This window comes from Gasterosteus aculeatus, chromosome 2 (genome assembly GCF_964276395.1).
Source record: "Gasterosteus aculeatus chromosome 2, fGasAcu3.hap1.1, whole genome shotgun sequence".
Classification (NCBI taxonomy): Eukaryota; Metazoa; Chordata; class Actinopteri; order Perciformes; family Gasterosteidae; genus Gasterosteus; species Gasterosteus aculeatus.
Window position 1 is genome coordinate 18,219,040 of NC_135689.1, and position 18,101 is coordinate 18,237,140.

The 18,101-nt window shown below is 45.1% G+C and overlaps 2 protein-coding genes across 2 annotated transcripts; both read right to left on the reverse strand.

The window, feature by feature from the left end:
• Positions 1–615: 615 nt before the first annotated feature.
• Positions 616–6,782, reverse strand: fkbp1ab (FKBP prolyl isomerase 1Ab). The gene is made up of 5 exons (XM_040194057.2): positions 6,585–6,782; positions 6,439–6,486; positions 3,940–4,052; positions 3,149–3,312; positions 616–1,755 (listed from the first exon to the last, which is right to left on the reverse strand). The coding sequence occupies exons 1-4, from the start codon at positions 6,619–6,621 to the stop codon at positions 3,184–3,186; spliced, it is 327 nt and encodes a 108-aa protein (XP_040049991.1). The 5' UTR covers positions 6,622–6,782; the 3' UTR covers positions 616–1,755; positions 3,149–3,183.
• A 1,087-nt stretch (positions 6,783–7,869) lies between these two features.
• nsfl1c (NSFL1 (p97) cofactor (p47)) lies at positions 7,870–14,155 on the reverse strand. The gene is made up of 9 exons (XM_040193949.2): positions 14,024–14,155; positions 13,206–13,306; positions 12,952–13,029; positions 11,096–11,261; positions 10,916–11,011; positions 10,426–10,535; positions 10,053–10,190; positions 9,633–9,803; positions 7,870–9,096 (listed from the first exon to the last, which is right to left on the reverse strand). The coding sequence occupies exons 1-9, from the start codon at positions 14,123–14,125 to the stop codon at positions 8,934–8,936; spliced, it is 1,125 nt and encodes a 374-aa protein (XP_040049883.2). The 5' UTR covers positions 14,126–14,155; the 3' UTR covers positions 7,870–8,933.
• Between the last annotated feature and the right edge of the window lie 3,946 nt (positions 14,156–18,101).

The window sequence follows — 18,101 nt, forward strand, 5'->3', positions numbered from 1 at the left end:
ATGAGAAAAATATTTGCTGTTTAACATGATACCAAGCTGTGGTCTGATGCCTTTAAATCTGCTAATAAAATATATTTACAACATTAAAGACTCAAGTGAGCAAATGCAGACTATTACACACGGCTGCGGCTCCCTCCTCACTTCTTAAACCATATTAATCTCCATATCTCTGCAAACTTCTGGAACTGGTTAGAAATATGTAGGAGCTCAATATCATTATGATGTCACATGATTTCATTGTAGTGGAAAAATGTCCACGTGGAGCTTAACTCTTTGTTTTTCTTTTTTTTTTTAAGTTGAATTTGCAGACTGGGTTGGTAAGAAGAAATAGCTAATGGTCTTTTCCTTAGAACACCTCAGTGCTAGATTAAAGGGTAATGACAACCTTATATACAGTATATATATGTATATATATATATATATATATATATATACATATTTTTATTGGTGAGTCGTCTACAACAATGCGTGTAATGTAATCATATCATGTTAATGCACCATTGTATGTTAAATAATTACTTTATTGTTTTGCAATTTTGCAATATCTGCGCTGTCAGGCTTTGTAGCTGTGGGAAAAGAAAATAATTAAAAATAATTAAAAAAGGAAAATGCAAGTTGAGAGCACTTGTTTTATTTTAAACAAGCAATCATTGGTTTTAACCGCATACAGCAAATAACTACACAGTACGGAGGCGGAGAGCTGCCCACCACCTGCAGCTTGGCCAATATGTAACGTTGGCAGTAAACAACCGACAGCCAGGCCAGCTTTTTCCTTTATTGATACAAAACCACTAGGATGGTCAGAATGTGTCAGAATATTTGGGTTCAGTGAGGCAGTATGGTTCATCACTGACACTGGGCACAATGTCTATCATCATACATTATACATGAACTTTGTTGATTCTCAGAGATAGAAAACACGTATCTGAAAAGGATTGAAGTCGTGACACAATATTTCGAGGGGAGGTCACCATTTGATTGCTTCCTCAACCCCTGTTGTCAAATTGCAAGTATTTCCTATTTATTTACTCTTTTTATTAAGAAAAAAAAATCCAATTAATGTGCATTAACACAAATCCTGTCCTTGCACAGTTTGACCGTTAACGGCGGGTTTAAAGACACGACGAGATAAGAAGGCAATAACAACACAGGTTGAATGCAAAGCTTTCTACGTGTACATGCTGCTAGGGTTTCCATCGAGCCTTGAACATGAAGACAGGGAAAGGTAGTACCTCCTTTTCACCACCTCCCATGACAAGCCACTCAACTCAACACTACGCCTCGTCCCTCCCTAACGGAAACGTGTTCCACTTGTTCTGGTTTTCTGCTGGATAGGATAGAAATCATTGTTTGGTAACTGTACTTTTTTCCCCATTCCTGTAATACGACAAAGCTCTCCAACAGTATAATAGTACGCATGGAGTCGTGGCAGATGAATGTCCTCGCTAGAGGTTCATTAGTGTTTTGTACTTGTCGGCGTAACCATGCGCAACCAATATTTGGGGGAAAAAGTTACGAAAATTAAAGCACAAAATGTGAAAGTATTCAAGACGTGGATGTTTGTAAGGTTGTGGCCCATGTTTCCCAGGGAGGAAGGATATGGTGGAAAAGAGATTTCACTCAGTCACAGAGACAAAATAACACAGGCTGTCCTTAGTTTGATGAAATAAGTAGTGGAACAATAAACTGGAGACTCGTATAAATCAATTGCAGACTTTCATAGTTTCTCTCCGGATCGCCCAGGTAGGAAGTCACCTGTGAAGACACCAAGAGGGAACATTTAGGATCACAGCGGGCCTCAGGTGATCCTCTGCTACCGAGCCACGAAATGTCCACCTGTAACTGTTCGTTGAAATGATTAACGTGTACTGTGAAGCACAATGTTTTTTTTCATCTCTCAAGACTTTTTGAATTACAAAAAGATGAACTGATATTACAGAATCTGATGCATTCGGCATGCATCTAGATGGAGGACGTGTAGCCGACATGAGGCAGAACTAAGAACTGTTTTGTAAAGCAAGAAGAAATACAATTCTTGAAAAGTGCAGAAAATACTTTAAGCAGATTTTTAAATATTTTTAAAACTGTGTTTTTTCTTTATTATACAGTAATCCCTCGTTTATCGCGGGGGTTACGTTCCGAAAATGACCCGCGATAAGTGAAATCCGCGAAATAGAATTTTTTTTTTTTTTTTACAATTAGCAACTATTACATGTATACAAATACAGTGACTCGCGTGTAGGCCGTTTCACTGCTCTTCAGACTGGGCCGCTGCATCCTGACTGCGCTCTGCAGTGTTCTCTTCTTCTGAAGCCCGCGGTGCAGGTGTGTTTGTTCGGGAGAAGAACATAGTGATAGGCAGCTGTTGTCGCGCTTTTTTCTTCTTTGCAAAAAGATCCTTGTACACCGACATGCCACCATCGATTACGTTGGAGAACTGTAATGAACGGCTCGGGAGTGAGTTTTTAGCGAATCAGAATGCAGAGCACAATGCACCAAAAAAAAAAAAAATGCATTATGAAAATCCGCGAAATAGCGAATCCGCGATAAGTGAACCGCGAAGTGGCGAGGGATCACTGTATATGTCAGTTGTGACTTTATTTTAACAATAGCTTCTAATTATTGGGATTCTAAATTAAAGAAAATAATAATAAATTCTTCAGTATAACCCTAGATCAGTTAGAGGTGGATCCTACATTTCTCGACAACTGGCCAGAGTATAAATCTACCAAACAAGCAGTCAACCAGAAAAAGACAGCGGTTTCCATACAGATGTGGGTTGTGAGTCAAAAGTAATAGGTCACTTTAACAAAATGTGTAAACTTCTTGTCCACTCCAGCAAATGAGCTAACAGCTAGCCATAGTGACAGTTGGTATGCTAGGTAGCTCTCAGCTTTTTCCTCCTTTAACATATCTGCATATTTTTGGGATTCCTAGAACTTAACGTTAGATATCTACACAAAAGTAACGTTAGCTGATTCATCTGACCATGTCCTCTGCATGGACATGATAGCATGGTGACTTATTTAAATAGAGAAAAAACAAAATCCTAAGCTATAGCAATTAGCACTAGCATGTTAGCTGACGTTAGCCGTTGAATGTGATCTGTCACTAACGAGGAACAAGTAGGTCGTCGCAAAATACTCACAGGCAAAAAAGAAAGAAAACAGGACTTGATTTGTTTCATTCCAAACCCAGCAGTTCAACGTCAAAGATGAGCGTTGCGTTGGGAGGAATGATACCCGGGTGGCCTTTGTTTCCGTAGGCAAAGTCGGGTGTGCAGGTCAGCTGGGCCCTTTGACCAACGCTCATCTGGAGGTTCGAGGGGACGGACAACATGATCAGTGGAGAGAGAAAGAGACAACAAGGGTCATGATCTATGGCCAGTCTGCAACATACAATACAGTCAATCCAATCAAAAGTCAGTCTGGAGCTCCAAGGTGGATAATAAAGCTCGGGGCGCAGTGAAAGGGACGGAGGGGGAAACATCTCGCTTGCTTACTTATTTTTTGATCTTCTCCTTGGTTCTTTCTTACAAAACATTTGATGTTGCGACATTCAATTTTAAGCAGATGTCTTACTAAGATATGAAAGGTATTCTAACCCATGTACACAGTACACAGAGAAGATGAAGCCACACTTCCATGAAGCTGAAGGGCCAATCCCTGCATGCTTGAGTGTGTGAGATAAAGCACTGATGCCGTGCTGTATTGACCCACCGTTTGCTGTGTTCATGGAAAAATACGTGGGGGCAAAAATCAATAATGGAACTAATGTATATCAGCAGTTGAATAAACAGCTAAATGTGTCTTCTCTCTGTGTTTTTTTTGTCTTTGAATCGTGATTGTTGAAGCTAATGAGTATTTCCTACATGGAAGCTGTCTGTTCCAATGGCACTTATGCAACACAATGTAAACATTACCAATTTTTCCAGCCTACCTGCACTACACCCTCTTCCCAGCCTCGGATCACCTCCTGCTTGCCGATCTTGAACCGGAAAGGCTTGTCCCTGTCGCGGGATGAGTCAAACTTACGTCCGTCCGTCAGGGAGCCTGTGGGATAAATGGGAGGCAGAAAGGGGCACAAAGTCAGAGAGAGAGAGAGAGAGAGAGAGAGAGTCTGGCCGATGCACAACCTGTGAGGGGAAACATCGAGCCACTATCTCAGAAGGCTCAACACGAGCAGACCAGATAATGAGAAAAATGGCTGGCTCTAGAAACTGTACTTAGAACAATTTATTAAAGAGAAAATCATCTTCCCCCGATGTGTTTGTATTGAGAACGCAAACAAAGGCACGCAAGGATTTCCGAAATCCGGTTTTAAAGTGTGACAGTCGGCGAAAACGCAAGCATCAAACCACAGTATAGCACCCCCGAAGACTTTTTACACCAGCACTGTTATTAGCACGGTTTGGCAGTGTGTGTGCGTGTGTGTGTGTGTGTGTGTGTGTGTGACGGTGCTGCGTGAGGAGAGTGTGTGTGTGTAGTGTAGTGTGGGTGGAGGTGCGACATCGCTTGTGTTGTTAAGCACATCAGGGGGCGGCTGGCAGGATCCAACCTGTAATTCGGGCGGGTGGGAGTGGGCAACCTCTCGTCTTCTTGCACATGGAGCGCGTCTGCAAATTGAATGATCTGCACAAGCTGGACGGACGACTACGTCAGCCTTTAAAAATACCCCCCCGCTGCCCAACAAATCAAAGTTTTTATCTTCAGGTTGACTGCATTTAAAAAAAGGCTCGTCTGTAATGGAATATCCGGTTTCAGTTTGCGTTTCAAGGCTGAATTGGGTGACAGGAAGGGAGGCCGCCCTAAGGATATCCTGCTGTTTTTGTGTGAGCTAAAAACCAAAATGATGCCGACTAATGCTAAAAAGACATTTCATAACACATACTTCACTGTGAAAGGCCCAGATCAGCTCTTGTTACATATTCTTGGAAGCAAAGAGGCTTGTGTTACAGGGAGAGTGGTGTCTGGCCAGCAGGTGGGAGGGGAAGTCCATCTGGAATCCCATTTGGTTGCAGATGCTGTACGTGTTTCATTCGTTTCTCTTTTAACAGCTATCACCGTGATACACTGCGAATGGTACTACGGGACTGAAATATCCCAATGGACTCAAAATTGGTTTCCATACTCGCCCGAGGATAACTTTGAGGATGCTCTGAACCCCGTCATTCCAGTATGCTTATTTGTCTGATACTTTATAACCTGCGAGCCGTCCTCAGGTCTACTTTGTGTTTCGTGCTTATTAGCAATTTTACTGCTCCAACACTCGAAACTGCATGTTAGCATTTTGCTCAAAGCGGCGCTGCATGGGGCGCCGTTTGTAAAATGCCGCACAATCTAAAATCCTACGCAGTTTTGCGACATTTAGCATTATAATATGAACAAAAAACAAAAGACTGTCACGCACCAACCGCCAAGACAAATTCCTTGTATGTTTGACATATTTTGGAAATAAATGTTTCCTGATTCCAAAGATAATGTTTGGCAGTAACACAAAGTTGTTACATAATATAAATGTTAAAAGTAAATCTAAATGTTAAATCTTAATGTTAAATGTTAAATCTAACATTTACATTTAACATTTACATAATAGCGCTGTGCACTGTTGGGAAATGATGTGAGATTCATTGATTAGAAATGTTAATGAACAGAAAATAAATCTGCAGCGCGTGTAGTCTTACATGATGGGGAATTCCTCCAATAATCAGTGTCGTTAAAACATTACGCGTCTGGAGAGAAAAGAATTACAGGAATGACAGTGAGTTGGCCAGACGGTTTTTAATCCGCTCAACTGAACGCCAATAAACCCCCATAAACTCCCAACAAAGACAGAAAAGGGCTGGAAATCAGACGGGATTTAAAACCCTGCTGTCTGTCTGGTGTCTGTCTGTCCCTCTATAATGTATTTGTTGTCGATTATTCTTCAGACACACACTAGTATCCGTTGATCTTGACACCGCCGCACCACCACAAACGAGAGCGCACATTTATATTTTTACGCAGGGAAGAATCCGGTGCGCTGTCCCCGGGGACGGACACGGCGCGACACCGATCCCGCAGCTGTGGGCGCGATCACAACGGAGGAATCCTGGATGCGCGTCCAGGGAGTGAAACATGTGGGGAAGGGGTTACATTTCCTTGCAGTGCCTCTTTGCCCTACTGATAAATCACTGGCTGGAAGGTTTCGGGGTGTCTGGCGCGCTGCAGCATTGAACAAAAGTGCACCGGCATCGCAATAACACGGTTATTATGGAGATTTTATGTTTACCGTGATACTGCAGGATTAGCACGCTTCTCTATTTTTCACGCGGGTGTAGGGAGACAGTTGCCCACAGCCGTCACTCCACTTGTTCGGCCCATCGGAGTATTAATAACCGGACCGGTTGTAGCTTGTGTCCGTGCGCGCGGAGTAATACGTTTCTTATTTAAAACTCACCGACGTAATGCACCACGCACGTCTGTCCTTTTTTGGGGAAAGTCCTTCCTGTGGAAGAAGTCAGAAGAAAAAGGCTCAGAACAGCCGTGGCGGTGTGAATAAAGTGCAGCTGGGGAAATAGTAACGCACGCGGACGCGTTTCTCACCGTCTCCCGGGGTGATGGTTTCGATTTCGACTCCCATTTCAGCGGCGTGTTGTGGAGAGAAGTCCCTGCGCCGGCTGCGCTCCTCCTGCAGTCACTCGGTCTGTCCCTCGGCCCGTCGGCTCCTCCAGTCTGTCTGTCTGTCTGTCTCGCCGTCTCTTTATCGTGTCGCACAACGCCACTTCCGGCCAAACCCTCCAAAATAAAACCTAGTCCTGGGTGAGGCGTGCACATTAAGCGGGCCCCCTGGCGGCCGTAGTAGAGACCAACAACAACACCAATCGTCCCAATAAGAAGCCTTTTAGACTTTCAGCAGAAGTAGTAGAGCAGCTCAAAGTGTTCACCAGTTAAAGTTAAACTGTTACTAAAACTATCAACAATGCAGAGGCTAAAGAGATGTTTGCTTCGGTGCACCTTTTGGGGATTTTAAGTGCTTTTGGAGCCTTTTATCAAATTAAGTGTTTCAACATTTCAAAATAAATGACCTTTTACAGATCACAGTACAACTAATGGAAAAAAAGCGTCGGAGCGTCCTCGTGCACACACTCAGGTGCTCTCTGCTCCGCTCGCCTCCTCCTCCTCCTCCCTGTAGAAACCAACTAAAGCAAGTGCCTCCAAAATCCACTGGAACCACTTTAATGTAGCATCATTATGATGTTCTAACATTGCGCATGACTCATTAAATTGCAGTGCAATGTTTTTTGCAGGTGTTTTGTCCTAAGAACAGATAATGGGCTGAGTGCACACCATGCAGCGTCCACGTGGGCCGGAGTAGTTTACAATGCGGAGCACAAATGTCAGGATGAGCTTCACGGGAAAGCCAAAGATGCCCCCAATATTCCAATAAGTAATATTCAAAGATCCACTTGTAGCAACAAACAGCTTTTACATGTAGAGGTAAACATGAGGGGGATCTTTTTAATTGAATTTATAAAATGATGCCATGTCACCTCCCAATCACTGTGGTCTGAGCTTTGTGCAGCCACAAAAGCCCTGTGCTAAAGCAGCAGGGTTGCAGTTGGCATACATGCTATTAACAAAATGAAACATGTCACTAAAAGACACAAGGATAAATGCCATGCCCTTTAAAAAAAATCCACAGGAGAGCCAAATAGGTCCCATGTGAATGACAATGTTTTTAACCTTCGTGAACTCTACAAAAGGTAAATATATTTTGTGAGTTGTGTGCAAAATCACACGTTAAAGAAACTTTAAACTGCGCGATAATCAGACAGAACGACAACAGACAGGAAGCTGACATAATGCAATAAAAACACAACACAATCAGTTCTTTATACATCAAACCATAAAATGGATTTATTTCACCAGAGGTCCAAACTTATTTCTGTGTCGCCCCCCCAGGATGCATAGAAGGTGTCAGCGTCCTCGATAGAATTCAACTTCCACTTCTACAAACCAATGTCTACAATCTAATTGTTCTTTAGCTCAGCCATTGGTTGGACAATAAAGCTACGTGTAACTGTCACGTCACACAATATCAAAATGCCACCGTCTAACTGGGACCTTCCTACAGTCTGTAAAAGGGAAGGGAGGGGGGGGGGTGCAGTAAAGGAAAAGAGGGAGATAAAGGCGGTTTAAAAAAATAATTCCATCTTCATTTGCAAAAAAGGGACAGGTTTGGTGATGGAGCTAATTGAAAGAGCGTAAGGCTACTGGTATCGGTTGTGGAGACCCCCCCCCCCTCCCCTCACCACCCCCCCATATAGAACATGTGGAGCGAGAGATGGAAACTCGCAATAAAGCACATTATCAACGTGTACTTGTACCTTATTAAGACTAGTATTCCCTGTGTGTTTCTGGCTTGTGCCATTGAGACAGACAGGCGGGGCGCGGGGGGGGCGCGCGGGTGATGTGCCGCTGCGTGGATCTGGTGAGGCCCCAGCAACTGATAGTAAACAAAGCTGACGGCCAACTTAAGGTGAATAGAAGAAGAAGGGTGGGGAGCGTGATAAAGGGAAATAAAAGAGCATTTCTGCAGCCAAACTGCTCTTTGGGTTCAACCATATACTGCTGTCAAGTACCCCCCCCCCACATCACAACCACAAATCAACAGCATCCGTTAGCTTTCCAACAGGCCTTAAGGGATAGGAGACTTTTAGGTTCCCCCCGAAACAGCCGTTCACAGACCAAGAAGAGCTGGAGGTTAAACGTGGGGAGCAGAATGTTGTTTTTCATTTTAGAAAAAAAAAAAAAGAAACAAAAGGAATCAGAAGTTGAAACATAAGTCTGTGTTTTCTCCTCCCTCAGAAGGGGCAGCAGGTTTCACAGGGCTGCAGTTACTCAGCCACACCACCAGGCGGAGGAGGAGAGGGGCTTCCTCCCCACTAAGCCTCAGTTTAGCCGCTGGACGATGACTGCGTTGAGGAGGTTGGCCTGCTGCAGGGTCAGGCCCTCGTCCGACAGCTCCTTGTTGGGGAAGGTGGTCATGAGAACAAACTCTCTGGCAGCCATGGCGGGCCGCGCCCCCACCAGAAACTGACGCACGTCGGACACCCTGTGGGACAAAACAGGAAATGTAGACGGAATTTGAGTCATGCACTGAATAACATATAAAATAAACAAATAAACGAATTGAAAACAGGAGAATGGAGGTTAAACTATTATTGTAAATGTGCAACGATGTAGAGACAAAAAGTGACATGACGTGTGAATAAGATAAGTAACACGAGGCTATTGACATTGGTTAATAAATAGATATTATATTATAGCGGCATGTAAGGGGAAACACCGCCTCATATTTGATTGAGATAGGACTCAGAAGGAGCTTGAGGTTTGACACAAACTGCAAAATTGGGAACTCATTTTTTTCTCTCTAAGTACCTTCACTACAGTAACCCATAGCAGCATGTGCGTGCGGGTTTTTGTCCTCACCAGATCACCTCTTCATTTAATTTCTTTGCATTTGCAATTAAAATACACTTTTGCCTAAACATTTAGTGGTTCAAAAACTGGGGAATCAGAAAACATTTCCCCAGCCTGCAGAAACCCGGTTTGTGTGCTACTCCCAGTTGGAAAGAGCCCGCGGATCACCTGTGGGTGTAGTTGAACCTTTGGACCAGCCTGCCGCCGTCGGCCAGTCTGATCTGGATGTTGGTGACGGGCTGGGACGAGTCGAGGGTCACGGAGGAGCTCGCTTCGGCCTCGATGGCGGCCTGGTCCTGCTGAGACGTTGCCTGGGCTGAAACCAGCTCTGGGGTGGCACTGGGGGAGGAGGGAAAAGTTTAGAATACATTCCACTTTGTCAAACTGCGGTTGTAGTACACTGAGGCAGTTAGCCGAGGTTCAGGTTGGGCAATATGGAGACAATAAAGCAAACATAATGTTGACTAAATGCTTCTACAAATAGAATAATACCTCATCACAGGTACGAGCAGAAGGGATTATGGGCAGTTTATTCAATTTAAAACGTGCGTCCATTTCAGCAGCTCGAACACTCTTCAGTGATCTCACCTTCCCAACTTCTGTCCTTCGCCCCCGAAGGCCTTGAATGCCATCCTGGGTTTGGAGAAGTCCTCGTCCCTGTGGTCCTCCATGTCCAGGTTGACCTGGCCCCCTCGAGACCTCTGCCTCAGCTCCAGGGGAATCTCGCTGTAGGAGAACAAAAAGGATTTCGCACTCAGCGCCTGTACGTGTATTTACCAGGGTTACTTTCACAATATAGTCCTCCTATTTACTATCGGATGTACAGGTCGCCCTTTATTACATTACATGTCATGTATCACAATGACGTAACGCTGTCACATGCATACAGAAACATTAAGGACAGCGTGTCCTCATGCAGATATAATCTAGTACTTTGAATAAGTTAAGATGAGATTCTCACCCCCTTCGGATTGCCTCAAGGAAGTTGGCGTTTCCTGGATCGCTGTAGTTTCTGAGCTCACCGTTATCCAGACTGAAACCTGTCTTCCACAGCTTCAGCACCACGTGCACCTAAAACACACACACACCATGTGACAGAGGTCATACTTCCATATGGATGTCAGATCCCTACAACTAAAGATGATAAAAACTGAAAAAGATTTTTTTATAATGTACTTTGTTTTGATACTTTGTTCTTCCGACTAAGAGGACACAAGGCTTATTTGACTAAAGAGGTCCAGACTCAATATAACAAGGAAAAACAACATCCGATCTACAAAAGGTAGTCATCCATTAGACAAATATCTCAATGTACTGTAATAAACTAAATCTTATAACATTCCATGTGTGTGTATGTACAGAAATACACATTTGAACAAAGACGGGTTTGTATGGTGCAAGAAACAAAGCAACGAGTGAAAAACAGAGGAGCCCTCAGGATCTGTACTCACGTCCTGCTGGCCTTTGGAGCCGTGCCTCTCTCCAGCCACGTAGGCCGACTCCTCCTCCGGAGCTGCTCCGAGCCGGTAGCCTCCTCCGATGAAGGCCTTCATGGGGAGAGGAGACATTCAAAGTTACAAACACAGAAAGACGCCGGTGCAGCAACCAATCCCAACTCCGTTCCCCCTCACCCTGGCTTTGCTGGACTCCCCTGGGCCTCGTCCAGGCCGGTCCAGCGGCACAGCCCCGTGTTCCCTCGCTCCCTTGAACAAATCCTCCACCACTTCATTGGAGCTCTTCTTCTTGGGAGGCCCGACGATCTGCTGCCCACTGCGCTCTGACCCTCCCGCGAAAAACCTGCCGGGGAGGGAATAGAGAGCGTGAGGAACTCTTACACCACACGAGCCAAACAGCATCATCATCTAGATCGAGGAACAAAGTCTCGGGTGTGATGCCTTTTCATTTTAAGGTGTAATGGCTCGATGGCTGTCCCGGGTACCTGAGCGCTAAAGATGAAGAGTCATCTCACGGAAAGGTGTTATACTAGGAATGTTTGAATATAAAGCCATAACAAGAAACATTGCAAACGCACCTATAAATATACAATCAGCATCTCGGAAGAAAGTTCTCAGGAAAAAAAAACGGCCTTTTAAAAATCAAAGTTTGCCATTAAGACAATACAAAGATATTTGTAGTTATAGTAATCCTCTGGCTCAATGGCAGCACCGTTATAACGGTTTGGAGTGAACTTGGCAGAAGTGTTTGTATTCAGACACATTTAGATGGAGGAAAGACTCAAACAAACCCTTTGAGAAGCCCACCAATCAGCAGCAAAACAGCACGAATACCAGTCCCCCCACCCCCCCCATGTCTAATGTGGACAATGTTTCGACTGAATGTTTTCCCAGAAAGGCTTATTAATATTTGGTTATGTGTGGCTTTCTGGAAAACAATAAATGTTTACATTTAGGCACCATTGCGATTGTCACACTTTTTCTGTTACAAACTGACCCCGGCCCCCATCAGAGAAGGGAAAAGTTCTACCGCCCTCACAGGAGCTTCACCGAATGAAAAGAAAAACCATTGTCACTGTGGTCAAACTTTTACGTTTTAGTCTTTGGTACAAACCAGCATAAACACAACAAAAGACAAAACGATTTATCAAAACGTCAAATGTAAAAAAAAAAAAAAAAAATGTTTCAATTACATTACAGGTCATCTAGCAGACGCTTTTTAACCAAAGCGACTTACATTACATTTTTAACCCATGGCTTTTTACATTTTTGCCCGGGGAGCAATTAGGGGTTCGGTGTCTTGCTCAGGGACACTTCGACATGGGACATGGAGCAGCCGGGGTTCGAACCGCCAACCTTGGGGTTCCAGGCACAACTGCTCTACTCCTGCGCCACCGTCGACAATTAGCAAGGATCTTGAAAGAGCCTGACAGGAGGCCTTCATTCTGCCAGCTGGAGCTTGGCTTTCAAGAGGTTTTGAGGTTTGCTTCCTTCCCACAACCGACCCACATACTGACAGACCGGATGAACAAACAAGGTGAACCGAGCATCTCCCCGCTAGAAGATTGAAAACGACTGGAAAATATGAGACAAACACTCTGCCAGGGTTCTCCATTAACAACAAGAGAGACAACAGAGATCACCACAAACGTACTGAAAACTCTGCTTCCTTCTTTGTGAAGCAGAGTTACTGCAGTGACCGCAAACAAAATAAAGTGATATTATATCCATTTTATATTTGATTTCATGCCGATCACATCATTTTATCATGTGAATCCCCCACACCTTGACGTTATTTTCTTGGAAGAAAAAAATACTGTACTCTGTGCAAAAAAGGTTGGTACCGAAGCTCTGGATCACACACACAATACTAAAAACACAGCAACCCAACACATTGTCCTTAACAACCGTCAAACCGCGCTGGCCAGAGGGAAAAGCAGACACATGAGCACGCCGTATTCCTTCATCCTGTAAAAGCGAGTGGCGCATTCGCTTAAGATAGATACACTGGCAACACGTGGATTTCAACTCACCTTTGGCCTTCCTCCTCGTCACTCTCGTCCTCTGCCTCGTGCATCAGATCTCTGAAGGACGTCACTCTGGGCTGAGCGCTAATGGTATCAAAATAAAAAGGAGGTTTGTTGCACTGAATTCGTGGGTGACCAAAATCAATTGATGAAATCTCTTTTCACCCAAGAGGTTTCGAGGAGCCAGACTGGACATCGCATTCCAATGTGTGCCAATGCGTGGAGGTGATAACAAGCCGGTGGGAGGCCGTAACCGTTACCTTGGCCCAGCAGACCGGGACACCGAGGAACCGATCTCAGGTTGAGGCAGAGTCACTATGTCGTCATCAGCTCCATCCTCGAAGAAACTAGCAAGTGCAAGCTGGGAGGGAGGGAGCCGAAAACAAATAAACAATCAATGTCAACAAAAAGTCCTGACAGGAGTTTACCCAGCCTAACACGTGTCACGTGTTACTGGTGACCTTTTAAATGACATCTCAGTTGAGAGAAGGATTACTCAACTCCTTCTGTGGTGAATTAGTTTTTCAGTATACAAGCAACAAAGTATCCCAGCTGACATGTGTGACCTCTTTCACTGCTGTAACATGATGACGCTACTCGCGTGAAGAAAAACAAAAAGGAGTTTCACTGTCAGTTTCACTTTCCTAATCACAATAACATGCCTGAGCAGAACAGCGAGTGATTCAGCTTCAGACGGTAACCAATGATCTTTACACGGACACGATACTGGGTCATGTACGTTACGCGCTAACGCTAGCTAGCGCAGCTCAGTGGACTCGCGGCATTCGTGCGCGAGCCCGCTGAGCTTTGTGGCAACCTGCTTAATAAAGAGAATCGCCCAAAGGAGCGCACGGTGCGCGCGGCCGCGCCGCCACCCGACTGTACAATGCTCGTGCTGCTCGGTGACAAAGCGCTCGGGCCATTGTCAAAGGGTGACTTGCACAAATCACCGGCAACACGGGCTAATGTTAGCCGGACGAGCTACCCGTGTGACACACGCCGTATCCCCGCCGCTCCCTTCTGACTCCTCGCTGCGCAGTCCGCCGCAACGCGACGCCGAAACGCAGAAAAGACCAACCTGCAAATTCCAGCCGGCGGACTCCAGGAAAAACCGGGCCCTCTCCTCGTCCACGTCGGTAACGGCGACAAACTCCCTCACGGACTCCTCTTGGCTCGCCATTTTGATTTGCTCCTCGAGCGACTCGTCCGCCTCCAGAAAGGAAACAAGCGAAGGACGATGGTTCCTATCCGCCTGCGGACCCGAGGTGACGCGCCAACTTCTTTGTAATGAAATAAAAGGCATAACTTCCTGATTAAAATTTGCTCAAGATTATGCGAGCCTATTTTTAGGTTTGTATCAATGGTTTGCATTCATTTTTCATTTTGATAATCGCACTCTTACACGGGTTGTCCCGCGATGTGCTGCTGACCGTGTTTTGGCCACCAGGTGGCGGTGTGTCCACGGGTGAAAACAACTCCGATCCAATCCACGAATTGCCCAAAGGCCACAGAGGAATCCTTGCCAGGATGTCTGGATGCATATGACTGTTCAAGACCTCCTTTTCTATTTGTTATGTGTACGTTTTAAACAAGGGATGGTGAAGGCCTAGTAATGTATGAGTTTTTACTGCATTACATTACGTAATACATTACTTTTCTAAGGCTACTTATGGACATTTCTTTCTTTTTACCTGATCTTGTTTTGTAAATCTGAACCCACTCTCATCTCATCCAGAGGAAAGTGCAGGTACACCACACTTCTGACCAACCAGTTCAAGTAAACATGTGTCTCTGATTCCGTATGATGAGCAGACGGAGAGAATGCTCCCATGGTAGACACCTCTGTACCAGATGGCACAAAGCAATACATGCTGGACGGATTTGGAGAATCTTGCAAGTGGGCGGGTCATTGGTTTTGTTCATGCATTTTCTGTTGGTTGATTGATATTCAAGCATAATTAGCAAAGTGGGACAACCGGGCTGTCACCTCACCTCGTGAGGAGCACAGCCCCGAGAGGAGGTCACATATTGTTTTACCCTTTGGGTGTTTTCAGCTTCGGGGTCTGTACGACGAGGCAACTGCACGCACACACGTGGCATGTGGGTGAAAGGGACAAACAAGACAATGGCCAAAAGTGAAACAAACCCAAAACCTTTACAGTGACTCGACAAGAGCAAGAAGAGCTGGACAGATGGTAATATGTATAGTTGAAAACATGAGTCGGGAGAAATGACAAAACTCAACAGTCACAGTAAGTTGTAGACATAACTGCAGCGACACACCGACAGCAGTGAACGTCGCCTGAGGAAAGCCTGAGGGCACGTGTGTTTTGAGGTATGCACATATGTTCTCTGTCTTCCCTGGAGGCTGGAGTTGTTGTAGTGCCACCATTGCACAGTGACATGTCCAAAAAACTATTACGCAGACATCAAAAGACCAAAAGGGATCAATGAGCCCGATGTAAACAGAGTCCTATTGAGAATGATAAGCACACGCTTTGGCATTAACTTAAATCAAATGCACCTAGTGGGCAACTTTCATAGGAAGGACTGGGGCGCCGGTATCCAGTTATCCTTAATATAGCTGGGTCACGTCTCTGTCCGGCAGCTGATTGATATTCTAAATGATCTCATCTTTGAAGTTTGTATAACTGTCGGATTTTACGTATGCCTCAGTAATCTTTATGATAAGCTAATCGTCTCGAGCTCCATAGTTAGCGCACACGTCGCAAACAAGAAAAGTGTAGTGCAGAACTCAACTAGCTGTGTCTCCTTCACCCCTAAAATAACTAAGAGAAGAGTAGAATCTCACTCAATTGTCCCAACGTGCTCCCTTAGATTCCAGATGAATTACTGAGATCTAAACGTGGCCTGCAGACCTGCTCAGGCTTGTTTTCAGCTTAGCCCACCGCCCGAAATTCCTTTTCTGGTGAGGGGTCAGCAGACAATAACTTTGGACCACTGCCAATAAAAAAAGTATTTAAAAAAGTTCTTTGAGCGTTCAGTCCTAAATGATCGCAGGAGATATCAGGCCAATGGCTCGGGCAGTGTGCGAGAATAGGTTAATAAAAACAGAAGAGCACATTTTTGTTAGTAGCAACATGATCCTTTGGCACTTTGCCAGCAGAAGTAAAACTCCCCCCTATTCAAAGAGACCTCATGCAGCCAGCCACGGTTACTTGACATTGAGCAACCTGCCGGAGGTCAATGACCGCCAAAGTGTTGTGAAAGTGGGGTGAGACAACAGCTCATAAAAGTGTAGCTGTTGTAGAAGGTTGATGAGGACGAGCATCGGTAAACCCCTCTAGACACGAGGCCATCCCCACCACCCTCCTGACCGCCCCCCCCCCCCCCCCCACCCCCCCGAGGAGCACAGCACTCTTTCTGACTCCTGACAGTTGGGTAGTGAAGGTTTGGTACCTGACCTTTTGACCCGAAGGACACTTCCTCATTAACATATGTACAAACAAATGTATCTGCTGCTTAAAAGATGAAATGTGTGGAGTTGTTTTGCCGTGATCTCAGAATCTGAGCCTCACTGCAACTGCACATTGATACCAACTCAAAGAAAGACAAACCTGCTTCCCTCATTCTCGCTCTTCATTGGCACGTGACTGTTAAAGACTTGTTGTCCTCCTATTCTCGTTCCACCCTCCTCCAGCAGAACCATAAATCTCCCTTGTCTCTCGGGGGACAGTAGCTAATAGTGACAGTGCGGTCTGAGGGGGTCGAGGCCTTGCGTTAACTTAACTGCCCGGCTAAAGGTCAATAGTGTTGCAAACCATCGGCTCTTCAGAGAGGACCGCTGGGCTTTAACCAACGACCTCTGATCCAAATGGTTCTCTGCCGAAGCAGATCAGTTTACCGCATAATTTGTTTTACTCACGGGCCGTTATGATCTCTTTGTTATATTCGTGCTATGATACTCGTCCTGCTTGTATCAATGTCATCACCAACGATCGCTTTCAAAATGCCACATCGGTATTTCCCTTCGGGACGGGCAGACCAACACCAGGTTGAAGTCCGCTCCAACAATGGCTGCCCCGAGGGCTTCTGTCAACGGGGGGCTCGGTTCCCACCCACCGAAAGCCGAGCCGGAACTACAAACTGCCACCACTGTTTCTGAGAACGTTATGCCACTTACGTCATTGCTCCTGCAAGAGGCCTTTGTGGGGATTCAAGCTTCATAAAATGCTGTGACATCTCGAGCAGATTATAATCCAGATGGGAGAACAAAACAGCGGCTGTTCATGGTTGTGATTGGCTGAGCGGCTGCCGTTTGCATTTGCACCATACAGTGGTGGTAGAAGTACTTTGCCGTACTTTGGCGTTTCGTTGTGTCCCATTTTGTTTATAAATTCATGAACTGTAATTGAAACATTTTGGTTGCCTTATAATGTTTTATCCAGCCTTCGGTTGTACCAAGCTAAACCCCCTTTGTTTAAGTTCTGGTTCCAAAAAAAACAGATGGCGACCGCCAAAACGCAGAATCCAAGGCCTCAAAACTGTAATCGCAAATGGATGATGTCATAGTGACTGTGTCCACTGCTTATACAGAGTCGTGCGGTTCATTCCTGTTTTCTTTGTTTTTAATTAGGAATTTAAATCCACTGAATGCTGTTCCACCCTTTCCACCCTTCAACTTTACACACTAAGGGTTCACACAGCTCTAAGCATTCACTGGGTTTTTTAATAGCTGAGAGCAGCTGCTGCTCTTGGCAACACGCAGATATTTCGGTCAGAACATTCGGAGGGACCAAAACAGCTAATAAAGAATATATCGACAGTGGTTGTTGTTATTGTGGCTAAAATACAATGCAGGTGTAGATCGAGTACTCTGAGGGAACATAATTCATTCATTTCCAACAGAGTAACCAAACGCTGCTGTTGGTGAATGGTATCTACATTCTCAGTCGGCTGTGCAGAGAAACCATCTGCATGGTATCAACAGGAAGAGGGAAAGAGGAAGCCACTTGTTATCTCTGCTGCCATTAAACTCGCCAATTACTTTTGCCTGCATCTCAATGGTGCTTCTCTGCACGTGCACATACTCCAAAAAGGTATGCCCGTCTCTCTCTCTCTCTCTCTCTCCAAAAATCCCCAAACCAGAGCCAGCTCCACTTCCATCTCCATAGCAGCAGACAATCATCTGATAC